This window comes from Pygocentrus nattereri, chromosome 23, assembly GCF_015220715.1.
Source record: "Pygocentrus nattereri isolate fPygNat1 chromosome 23, fPygNat1.pri, whole genome shotgun sequence".
Taxonomy (NCBI): domain Eukaryota; kingdom Metazoa; phylum Chordata; class Actinopteri; order Characiformes; family Serrasalmidae; genus Pygocentrus; species Pygocentrus nattereri.
In genome coordinates, this window is record NC_051233.1 from 8,279,679 (window position 1) to 8,291,871 (window position 12,193).

Consider the following 12,193-nt stretch of genomic DNA (forward strand, 5'->3'; position numbering starts at 1 on the left):
TCTACAGCATATTCTCCATTAATCTGAAGAACCATTTCACGATGCCTAGCACCCCTTAATCATGCAGAAGGTTCTTTGACTTCATGGCTCTATCTTAAGATGGCTGGAGAATGCGTTTATGGTGCTACACTGAACCTTTTTGGTTCTTTTACCATTACAGGCTTGACATCTGGTGCTACATAGAACCATCTACAGCATATTCTCCATCAGTCAGAGGAATCAATTCACAATGCCTAAAACCCTTTAATCATGAATAGGATTGAGGGTTTTATTCTCTCTTGCTGGAGAAAATGTTTTATACGGTTCCACGTTAAGCCTTTTTGAAAAGGGTTCCATCATTACAAGCTTGACACCTTAACAGAATAACCCTTTCTGGTGCTGTACAGAACCATATACAGCACATTTGCCATCAACCTGAAGAACCATTTAGTGGTGCAAACAAAATCTTAATTATGCAAAAGGGTTCTGTGTGTTCATGGTTCCATATAGAACCAATTTTTTTACTAAATAACCCTTGAAGAACCGTTGTTTAGGAGTGCACAACAAAAACAGCCATTTTATTTACTGTCCAAAACCACCAATGAACTTACGAATCTTCCAAGGTTTCTATGGAATGTTGATGGGAAAATTGAAAGTCATGCACCCCCCCCCACAAACAGCCTTTGTAAGATGTTTAAAAAAAAAAAAAAAACCCTTCTCAATACCACCATCAAAATAACTCTCCTAATAACTAATAAATTTCCTGTAATAACTTTCTGTGAAAGAGCTTTTATATAATAGGAATATCTGGTTCCCATCACCACCAATGAACAATTGACACTTTTGGAAAGAGATGCGTTTCAAAGTATTTGAAGTACAGCAGCTTTGTTTGAGGACTTAAAGCTCTCAAGTGAATTGGACATTTAAAAGAACCTCACCATTAAGATTCCTCAATGTTTGTAAGGTCACCACACTCCTGTTACAAAAGATAATGAGTTCAGAACAAGAAAGGAGGTTTAGTCATTTTATTTCGAGGGCAAGACAAAAATAAAATAAACAAAATAGTCTTTTTACACAGCACTCAGACACAAAGACATCATAACTTAAATTCAGTAACTTCAATGACCACAAGGTCTCAGACATCAAGTGCACCTTTAGCAATCATTTCTTGTGCGCTTCAAAAGAACTCCAAATTTCCTTCTGAAGGTTCTCCCAGCATTCACTGAGAACAAAGACAAACACCACAACCCATAAACCACCTTCCTGCTCAAACAACAAACTTATTCTTGGTGATGGAGTTGCTCTTGGTGGCCGTGTCCGCATGAGCCTGATAGCCAATCACGAGTTTCGCTGGGAGGCCGAGAGTCTCTTTATACTTTCGACTTAAAAAAAAAAAAAAAAAAAAAAAAAAGATGAGGGGAAAAAGAGTGAAATTTTAACTTAAACACTTCAGATGTGCCACGTTTACATTAGCCATATTTAGGCAAGGCAAGTTTATTTATACAGCATCTTTTAGACACTCATTCGTAGTGCTTTACAAATGATTCCCAAAAAAGTGACTAGAAATAAAACTAACATTAAAATGGATTTTAAAAGAATTCAATTTTAAATTTAATGATTTAGCATAATTTTTTTGGGAAAAAAGCACTACACATCCATCCCTCAAGACCTGGTTGTTTTTCATGCCAAGCCTTTGCTAAAGATTATAAATATTAAGATGAATCCAATTTCAAAATGATCTCACTTGAAAATCATTAAAGACTGCAGTAAATTGTACATTTTATTTGAGCATAAAATATGTAATTTTGCATAACCGAATACTTTCTGTTTAGGGGTCTCCATCTCCTTGCAGATGGAAGGGAGCCATCTTCTGGCAAGTCAGAAACTCCTAGGCGCTTCACGGTTGTAAAAATATGATGCTTTGAAATCGGATGAATCTTTTTGAATCACCCTGTATGAGTAAATGAATAATCTACCGATTATTCTGATGCTCAATCATAATACAAGGCCAACCCATGTGAACAAGATTTCAGAAGGAAGTCTTTAAAAAGGAGTCATAAAACAGTTTGCAGGGATTTGGGAGACTGCTGTAACCAACTATTTATATACCTTCCAGCCATTTGACCCACTAAGCCCAACACCATGACTGCCTTGTTTGGTGTGATTCCCCCATTAGTGTCCCTTTCAGCTTTGGAGGATGATTTTGTATCTTTTGTCCTTGCAAAGTGATTAATATTAATTGAATGCAAGTTTAATCTCACACATCGTGGATTAAAGATGTCCTCTGTGTTGTGAAACTGGAGAACATTAAATGCATAATTCATTAGATTTTACAAATAAACCCTTCTCTGAATAAGTAGAAAATTTGTCCTCCCTAGAACTGACTGAACCATGTTTAGACACAGTTGCAATGTGTAAAAGGTACTTTAGACTTTATAATATCGTCAAACCATAATTTTATATAAATTGTAGTCATTTTTCTCAAAAAAAAAAAAAAAAAAAAATTGTCCTTTACATTGTTTGTAAATTTCATGGTGAATAAACCAAAAGAAACAGCCAAGAATTACTCAAAAATGGCTTACTTAACAACCACCTGAAAGACCTGGTGCACATTCAATCTCAAAACATTGCTCAAAATGTGTGCGACTTGCTTAATGGTACGTTTTCTGTGGTTTGATGGGTATGTCGGGTGTTACCCAATCAGCGGTGCCATATATAGGCAGTGTAAGCTTTCCATGATGCAAACAGCCCTTTAAATCAGGCACTCACAAAATGGTTCTATAGCACGCAAAAGGGTTTTTCTATTCTTATGATGTCAAGCTTGTAACAGATGAGCTCTTTTGGGCACCATATTGAACCCTTTTCAATAAAGTTCTATAAAAAGAAACATCTACAGCACATTTTCAATCTGAAAAGCCATTTTACAATATAAAGAACCCTTCAATAATGCAAAGCGTTCTTTAAGTGTTCATGTTTCTATATAGAACCATGAAGAAGCATCTTTAAGAGTGTAGAGTTAAGTCAAATAACCCTGATGGCTCCATTTGTATTAGAAGTCTATAAAGCCATAGTCACCCAACTTTTCTATGGAGCAGAAAAGCTCTGTCTGCTGTTAGTTTAGCCCCAGGTATTTGATGCGTTTAGTGAATTTTCTATGTGGTTCTAACTCTACCTGCTGCAGTCTGACAGTCACTCACTGCAGGATATCCAGGCAGCGCTGTGCTGCACCAAACATGCTACGCTATTTGGTGTGATGGGTAATTAGCTTCATTAGGTTGCTAGGCACAAATCCCTTTTCCATGATCATTACGGTTTACAGCAGACTGGACAGTCAACTGCCCACATCTGGACTCCAATTGTCAATTCACAAGTCCAGTGGGCCCACAAATCAAACATTTTACTTTTGACAGTGCTCACAGTGAATTGTATTCAAACGACAACTAAAAACCCATAAACAGCACCCCCTCAAGCTTAAGGGGCTCCATTTTTTTTGGTGCACATGAAGTTTACGCACCTCTGGTCACATGTTTTGTTCAACTTCTAAGTAAGAATAAGTGAACACATCCTCGACAGGGAATGTAACTGCACGTTTTAATACACAACTATTGTTTATTCACCAAATTTAACATACAGGGGAAACAATGTGACCTGTGCAAAAGTTAGGGCACATGTAATAACTACACCCACCCACCCCCCCCCCTCCAAAAATATTAAATTTAGCAAATACACAAATTGTGCACGAAAATGTGCAGAAGATACCATATAATTTAACCCTTGTGGTTTTGGGATCTGTGGGAGCCATTTTCAATGTTTACCAAAATAAAACTGATGACCTGGACAGGCTGCTGACTGGCTACAGCTGCTAAAGGAGAACAATACACTAGTCACTTGTGATATTTTAAACATCTGGGGCCATATTACAGAAAATTCTCATCTTTTTGTCTCAAGATCTGACAAGATTTTTCACAAACTCGTATTACAGAAGAAAATCTTAAATTTAGGAATGTTGTAGTATCTCACGTTAGGAAATCTTACTTGACTGAAGTCGCGAAATCAACTGTCATGTTTGTGCAACCAACCACATGTGCACAGCTGAAACAAACACACAATCAAGTTAGTCAGACAGCAAACAGTAGCTACTGTTACTGGTGTAAGGAAAATTCAAATAAAACTAAAACATGATAAAAGAATATCGTTTCAGTGCTTGGTGCTGTTTAGCGTGTCGCTGCTCCCCAGTTTCATTTCCCAAACGCTTTAGCTGAGTGCGCTAATGTTATTCCTCATAATAAACAGAAACGTTCAGCTCCATCTCATTATTCACCATCATCACTGGAATATTTTATCCAGTTTAATCAAACATTAACATACAAAGCTAATAAGCGGGGACAGTGGAGATCGTGTCTGTAGTGTCTTGGTGTTTTAAGGCTGTTAGAAAAAGGGAAAAAAACTCGTCACTTTTCAATGTAGATAAATGTAATGTCAGTATACGGGTTATAGTGAACTGTGCTGTCTCACTGCATAAAACAATAGAAAGACAACAGAAGTTAAGACAACTGGCATTTATCTTAAAGTTAAGAAAATATTTTGGCAATTTCTGATGTTTCTGTAATAACATTTTCTTATCTGGAAATAAGATAAGATTACAGACTCAAGGCCTGTTCTGTAATAGCTTCTGTCCCAATTTCATTCTTAACTGAAGTTTCCATGACAACTAAGCAGATCTCATTCTTAAGAATTTTCTGTAATACAGCTCCTGGTATTTTTACATAAATTGTACACCACACAAGGGTCTAGTTTGTTCTCTGGGTGTTCAAACCTCTGCAAACTGTAGAATGTTAATGGATTTACAGCTGGTCATTTTTACATGACCATTTTCCATCCTCCTTGCATCCCTTAGGTTTAAACCTCAGTTACTACACTTAAGACTAATATGTATATGACCCCTGTTCTGATTGTCTGCTCTGTACGGTGACTCAAAGCAGTCCACACTGAAACCTGTGGGGCTAAACTGCTGTAAGCTAAATTAGTTGTGTTTCATTTCTAAGATGGTATATTTGCAAACATGTCATCACAAAAAATGAGTGCACAGACTGGAAAGCAAATGCTATACTAGATAATGTTTACATGAGATCAAATGGTTACATAAAAGACAGACATTCATTTTTCAACTAATTCTTCACTATGCAAGATAGCAACAAAGACAATAACACCATTACAAAATAAGTGACGACTACCCCACCCCACCCCACACATACTTGAATCTGATGCCCACTCACCCAATGTAAGTTACAGCCTCAGCGTTCTCCGTGTTGGTGGTCCAGATGGCGATTTTGTCCCCTTTGGCGCGGACGTTGATGACCGCTCCACAGACGTCTCTACTGTAGGAGCCAAAGCCCTCGCCAATAAGACACAGCAGCTGCAGCAGAGACAGCCAGCTTAACCCAAACATCCACTCACAGCACACAGCTAATGTCTGAAATCTCTGGTATAACACAGGGGTCACATCTGGACTTAAGGTAACAGTGCTTTAAGGGTGCAAGTGTGTACAAAAGTTTGGGCAGCCTGGTCAAATTGCATGTTTAAGTGTAAATAAGTGAAAATGGCCTCTAAAGAGAACACTTCAGCACATTTTAAAGCAAAATTACTGTTTATTTACTGAATTTAACTGACTGGGAGAGTGTGGGATTAATTCCATAATTTAAGTAGAGCATGTTAAATAAGTAAACAATTCACTCTAAGTTTTGTATAAGACTAATCTTTAATACTCCCAAATCTTTTTATTAAAAAGATCACAATTAGGGACAACTTCCTGAACACAAACCTAAACAAATCCAAATTAAGCACAAAACCCAGCTCCACTATAGACTGATTAAAATATGGACATTAAAGGAAGGCTGCAATCAAAAATCAAACAATATTTTTTAAATTATAAAGTGAATTATTTTAGTAAACCATATTCTTATATTCTTCATAACTTTCACATTTCATAAACTACATTCAAAAGGTGGGCGTCATATGAGGCTGTAACTGTCTTTCCCATCAAAAAGATTGGTAATGTAATTTTAAACCCTTATAATAAAAGCTCAACTTTTTTTCCTACTGAAAGTCGCCCCATTTTTCCACAAATCTGGGCTCTGAACTATAAACAGATGGTGTCTCTTCAGTGATCTGCTCTGTAAAAATGATTTTAATAAAATAAAGAGCATCTATGATTTTTGCAAATGTGTTTAGTTTACTGCTGAAAGCCAATGTGTCATTAAAACAGTTAATTTGTTAATACAAAAATATATTTAAAAAATTACATTCATTTCAAGCAGTTACTGAATAATTTGCCTTAGGCTTTAACATGTAAATTCAAATGGAAAAACCAACTCACGAGCATAAGAGGTTATTGTTAAATAGTCATAAATGTGTTTTAATATATTACAAAATGTTAAGTAATAATAACATAACTGCAATACTCATTGTATTTATATCACGCAGCTTTAATCTGAACCCCAGTTTGCTGCATGTGCATATATATTCTCATACCGTTTCCAGCCAGAAGCGGTCCAGCTCAGAGTGTCTCTGCTGTTTGGAGAGTGTGATTAGCCAGCGGCCGCCGCACTTATTGCTCCTGTCCTCCCACATGGGCTCAATACCATCCTGTGTGTTTAAACACAAAGAAAGTTTGACCACTTCCATTTCATTTCCATTTAAAACAGTCATTAAGAACAAGCTATTCACACTGCAAGGAGATGAGAATATCTGATAAATTATCGTAATCCTCACATAACGAAGCAGAATGTGAGAAGAAAAACAGAGCCCTGCGATGATCTCCTGTATAAACAAAATGCATGGCCAAAACTTAGTAAGCTATGTAGATGAGATCTGTATGGCCACGACTTCATAAAAGTGTGAGAATGATATTTAAGCCTTGACTACAGCTTAATTAAGCATGATCTTGTTCCCAACCCAGGCAACCCACCCCCAAACCCCCCTCCCACAATCAAAATCTGCAAAGAAAACAGGGCTCCTAACAACCACCTGGAAGACACTAAAACTGCCCCAATCAGATAAACAGCACTTGAAGCTTCCATCTTTGAGAGACAGGAGAAAATCAAGCTGCTTCAGATCTGAAAACATCCACAGGTGTTTCTGTCCATCCTTCCACTGTGAGAAGATGGCTCAGCACTATGGGTCTGAAAGGATGAGCAGCTGTTCAAGAAGAACCTCACTGAGAAAAGAAGACGGACACAAAGAAAGAAGATGAACAATGGACTGACCACACCAGAGTCCAGACCTCAACATCACGGAATGTGTTTGATTACTTCAGAAAACAATCAAGCAGCTTCAAAGACTGAACTTGAGGCATGTCTGCAGATTGAGTCTCCAGAAAAGAATGGAAGCTGGAACGAAGGGAATGAGTGACCGTATGTATTGGAGGGGGGAAAAAAAAAAAATAAACCAAAAAAATAAATAAAAATTCAGTGTTGTATGCATTTGCTGAGGCTTTTGTGAAATATTCAGTTAAATATTTGTTTTCTGTATTTTTTTTTCTTCAACACAAACAATGAATAACTTAATGGCTGTTCTGTCTGACGAGACCATCATTTCTTCAGACATTTTAAAGCTGTGTAAACACAGAAAATCTAAACGACAGTGTCCCAATGCAGCTTTACTACAGGCAGTGCCACAACTGAGCCATCAAATCCAGCCAATTCACGCCACCATAACACCACCTGACGGAATACACTGAGGCCTTTGTGCAAGCAAAAGCAACACAAGAGCAAAAAAATATATAAATTAAATACAGCCACGCCACCACATGCACACACCAAAAGTGATCTAATGAAACCTAATTCACTGTGATTCAGCAGCAACACTGATGTATTTAACAGTGCGGTGAAGTGGACTTGTCTCAGCACTAACGTCCTGGGCAACAGTGGAGGTATAAAAGAAAACCAGCTGAAAGAAGTCCTTCACCTTGAACACAGAATAGTCGCATCCTGATGAGAGCTTGCTGGCTGGCTGAATGTTGTTGTACAACCTGCAGGGGGGGAAAAAAAAGCTGAGGCCTCTCTGCTAGAGCCAAGCAATATGAATAAATAAATAAAAGAAAGAAGTGTAATAGCATATACACTGAACCACCTTGAGCCCAGGTGCCAAACAAGGCCAGTGGCACAATCCTATTCAGCCTGCAAACTTATTTTCATTTTCTGTTAGCATTAGCCTGTTTCACCAGTAGCCTCATCCCAACATGCATTGCAACAATGTGTGCTCCCACCCCCTCACCCAACAACGATCTATGGGACATCCATCTATCCATCATCTAAGCTGCTTATCCTCCTGGGTCATGGAGGGTGCTGGAGCCTTTCCCAGCAGTCACCGGGCGAAAGGCAGAAAACACCCTTGACAGGTTGTCAGTTCATCACAGGGCAGACAGACGTATACATTCACACCTAGAGGCAATTTAACGTCACCAGATGGCCTGACAGCATGTCTTTGGACTGTGGGAGGACACTGGATCTATGGGATAGCATCACAAAAAAGGATGCCAGGTGTCCAGTTCAAGCGAATGGACACGAAAAAAGAAACCCTACTGTACACTGGGCTATCAGCAGCTAATGTAGTCAATTGCTTCATATTAAAGACATCTTTGAAGCTGCTTAACTTTCTACTTGGGGGGGGGGGCTGGAGCCTATCCCAGCAGTCACTGGGTGGAAGGCAGGAGACACCCCAGACGGGTCAATAGTCTTTGCATAAAACAGGTTTTATTTTAAATTACTTTCAAAAAGTTCAAATATTTAGTGTCTATTTTTTGCCATTGTAGTTTTGGTATATTTTAAATAAATAGTTGTCAGTTCAAGACATGGCAAAATTTTGGATGTGAGATGCAACAGACACAGGTGTAAAGAGAGTCATTCAGAGTGAACTGGTGGGAAATAGCTGATTATAGAGACTATGATTTCTTTACAGTGGTGGTGATGGGAACCAGGGGTCCAGTGAGTGAGCTTACATTTTTAGCTATTTGTTGTGTGTAATATTGATTGTAAAATAGTGGAATGTCTGAAAATAAGCTTTCTTTGCCTCAACACCCTGCACGTACCCATCCACCAAATTTTATTTATTTATTTATTTATTTATTTATTTATGTATGGAAACCTACTTTTAGGCCAAAACTCTTTCAAACTTTTTGGATTCGAATGTCTGTCATCAGGCAGTGAATTCATAACCATATGAATTTTTCCATATTCATAACCGGAGGACAGCAGTAGTTTTGACTACTCCAACTTCTTGCTCCATCCTCTGTGCAGTCCAGCCGAACATCAGATTGACCAATCATCCATGAAGACTTCAGTGACCACTGAGCCACAGACTTACTGCAATATGACAGTGGTGGGGCAGCATAAAGTATTCAGTCGCTGACTCTGGTAATTACACAGATTTTCATCTTTTTAAGATACATGGACAGTCATTCAGAGTGGTTTGGTGTAAAATGCTCTGTTGTAGAGAAACGTGGAGTCAGAATCATTTAAAGTGGTGGTGATAGGAACCGGAGATCCTCCTCTGAAAGCTCCCTCACAGAATGTTTTCACATGAAGTGGTTAAGAATTCACTGCCTGATGTCTGACACACTTATGATCGTTTAGAGAAGATTTCAGACAAACATTTTTAAATTCATTCCCAGAGTGATATATGCAGGGTGCTTTGAGGCAAAACAGTCCCCAAAAGAAAACTTAACACCATCACCATAAACATGTCAAACTCAGAAGCCACGTTTAGGTTCACTGGTAAATAAAAAGGCTACATTTGTGTTGCAGCCATCACATCCCAAGAATTTCCCCTTAAATGTGTCCGTTTTGACTGATAACCAAGCATGCAGTGCACAGGAAGACCCCACATTTGCTAAAAACATGAAGTCAGACAGGGGATGACATCTTTCAGTGGAAAAAGGCCTGGGTGGCTATTGTGTTATGTAATGGTTTGACCAAGTTAAACACGTTAGGACTTTATACAGTCATTTTCACAACACTAGACAACACCAAGACTCTGCGACTCCAGGGGTTTCTACTTACGCCCAGAAGTCTTCAGCAGTGTCAAACTTGGTGATGAGTCGAAGATTGTCTTGCCACATTTTGCTCTTATCATTCTTGTAGAACCACAGGGCCCACCTAAAGCCCAAAAACAAGTAATACATATAATATAGCATGATCTGAACCAGCCGAGACCACCAACTGCTCCAGACGCACATTCAGCAGTCACCTAATATACACACTTTGATCTGCAGCACAGCTTTATGAGGTAAATAAGGTGAGGCAGGTAAGCGCATCATGCTGTATCTGCTGCGGCTACACCTGAACCAAAACGCTGCAGCAGAGCTACACATGAATCACCTCGTCGTGCTTTGATATCATTTAAACTCATTATTTGTTTAAGAACTGAAAAAACTAATTAGGCCAATTAATGGAAAGGGCTGGAGATGTGTGACAGTGGTTGTGAGCATCAGGAAGGAAGGCTCAGCCAGACAGACTGATAGAAAGATGGACAGCTAGACAGATGGCTAGATAAGTGGATGGACAGTCAGACAGGTAGATGGTCTGAAAGATAGACGGATAGACAGATGAACGGAGGGACAGTCAATCCAGCAGTAAAGAAATCAGAACTGGCTACAAATATTCAAGATTTCCAAAACCATAAAGTTAAACTCTAAACTCACTTCACAAAAAAAAAAAAAAGGAACGAATAAGAACAGAAATAAGAGCAACTTTAAAAGCCTTAAAAATAGAAACTACAAGACCATGACAATGAGTACTCTTACTACAATTAATAATAATAATAATAATAATAATAATAATAATAATAATAATAATAATAATAATAATTTTTTTAAATCGATAAAATAACACCCAAACAAAAAACCTGACCTGAACAAACAGTGACCTTCCAGTTTGTGTGGTTTCTCGACATACAAACCAGTCAGTTCACAGCATGAACTTCAGCTGTAATTGTAGTTAAGGTGGCGTTTTTCTAAGCTTTGGTGTAACGAACCGGTTCTGTAGGGGATGTCTGGCCTGTGGCTCCTTCACAACAGGCACCATGGGCGCTTCTTTCTTCTCAAACTTCTTCCTCGGCTGTTTATCAATCTGTCCGAGCAGAAGCAACACTTATTAGGGTTTGTTTATCAGTCGAAGGTGACGTTACCCTCTTCCTGGAACTTTCCGTTCCACCTTAAACGCTGCGCCAGCAACGTAACTACCGCAGCATTTAAGGTGGAACGCACAATTTGAACAAGAAAACAGGTTCGGTGTCAAACGGACGACGAGCCGAAGCGAAACTGGGTTTGCTGAAGCGGGATTCGCTGCTGGCGAGGCCGAATGTGAGGACAGAAAGTCGAGTTTCTCACCAGCTGAACAGCACAAGCCGCCATGTCGAACCCGGAGCACAGCCGCTGCTCGTTAATGGAGCTTCCAGAAAAATCCTTCCTCCCCCATTTCAATTTATCAGCTCACCAGCCGGCCACACTTCACAATCAGCCCCCCGCCGCCCCCTTATTTCACAGTTTCGCAGTTTATTCGTGCATTTTAGAGGCAAATAAAGTTTTCGAAATATTCAAATCAGTAATTATTAAACCAAGTAATTATTAAACGCAGTAATTAGCTGTGAGTAGGGCGTTTCACATGTAAATTCAATCCGTTCTTATAAAACACATTATAAATTAAATATGGTGGCATAAAGCGTCGCACTGAAAGCTTTAATTTATAAATAGTTTATTTGCTTTTACCCACATAATTACTCCTCACTTCCAATTAGGAGCTTAGTAACTTCCTTAATCCGCCACAGGGTGTCGCTGTTTCACGCTGCGCAAATCCTTAGTCATTTTTCAGCTTCTTTCTCACCAATGACGAGATCTTTTTCTTTCTTTCTTTCTTTCTTTCTTTCTTTCTTTCTTTCTTTCTTTCTTTCTTTCTTTCTTAGTTTCAGTACCTATTTGACCACTGAGTTTAATATGATAGAAACTCACATTTTGGCCACATGGTTTAATTAATTTGAAAAAAAGAAAAGAAATATCAGATTTGTATGTATTTTTAATATCCTGCCTTCCGCCCAATGACCACTGGGATAGGCTCCAGCTCCTACCCAAGACCACCCCCCCCACCCCCCGGCGACCCTGAGGGAGAAGCGGCTTAGAGAATGTGTGTGTGTGTGTATTTTTAAAAGTTTAACATTTCAG

At 38.8% G+C, this 12,193-nt stretch overlaps 1 protein-coding gene across 1 annotated transcript; it reads right to left on the reverse strand.

Moving 5' to 3' along the window:
- Positions 1–990: 990 nt before the first annotated feature.
- On the reverse strand, positions 991–11,458 carry eif4e1b (eukaryotic translation initiation factor 4E family member 1B). The gene is made up of 7 exons (XM_017702875.1): positions 11,366–11,458; positions 11,011–11,105; positions 10,038–10,133; positions 7,945–8,008; positions 6,511–6,624; positions 5,256–5,395; positions 991–1,361 (listed from the first exon to the last, which is right to left on the reverse strand). Exons 1-7 carry the CDS (start codon positions 11,387–11,389, stop codon positions 1,247–1,249), a joined length of 648 nt encoding a protein of 215 aa, XP_017558364.1. The 5' UTR covers positions 11,390–11,458; the 3' UTR covers positions 991–1,246.
- Between the last annotated feature and the right edge of the window lie 735 nt (positions 11,459–12,193).

Coding starts and splice junctions, on each gene's coding strand:
- eif4e1b (XM_017702875.1), bottom strand. CDS start 11,389: ATGGCGGCTTGTGCTGTTCAGCTG. Junction 8,009..10,037: donor ACTGCTGAAGACTTCTGGGC/GTAAGTAGAAAC, acceptor CCCCCCCTGCAG/GTTGTACAACAACATTCAGC. Junction 1,362..5,255: donor GAGGCTGTAACTTACATTGG/GTGAGTGGGCAT, acceptor TTTTTTTTTAAG/TCGAAAGTATAAAGAGACTC.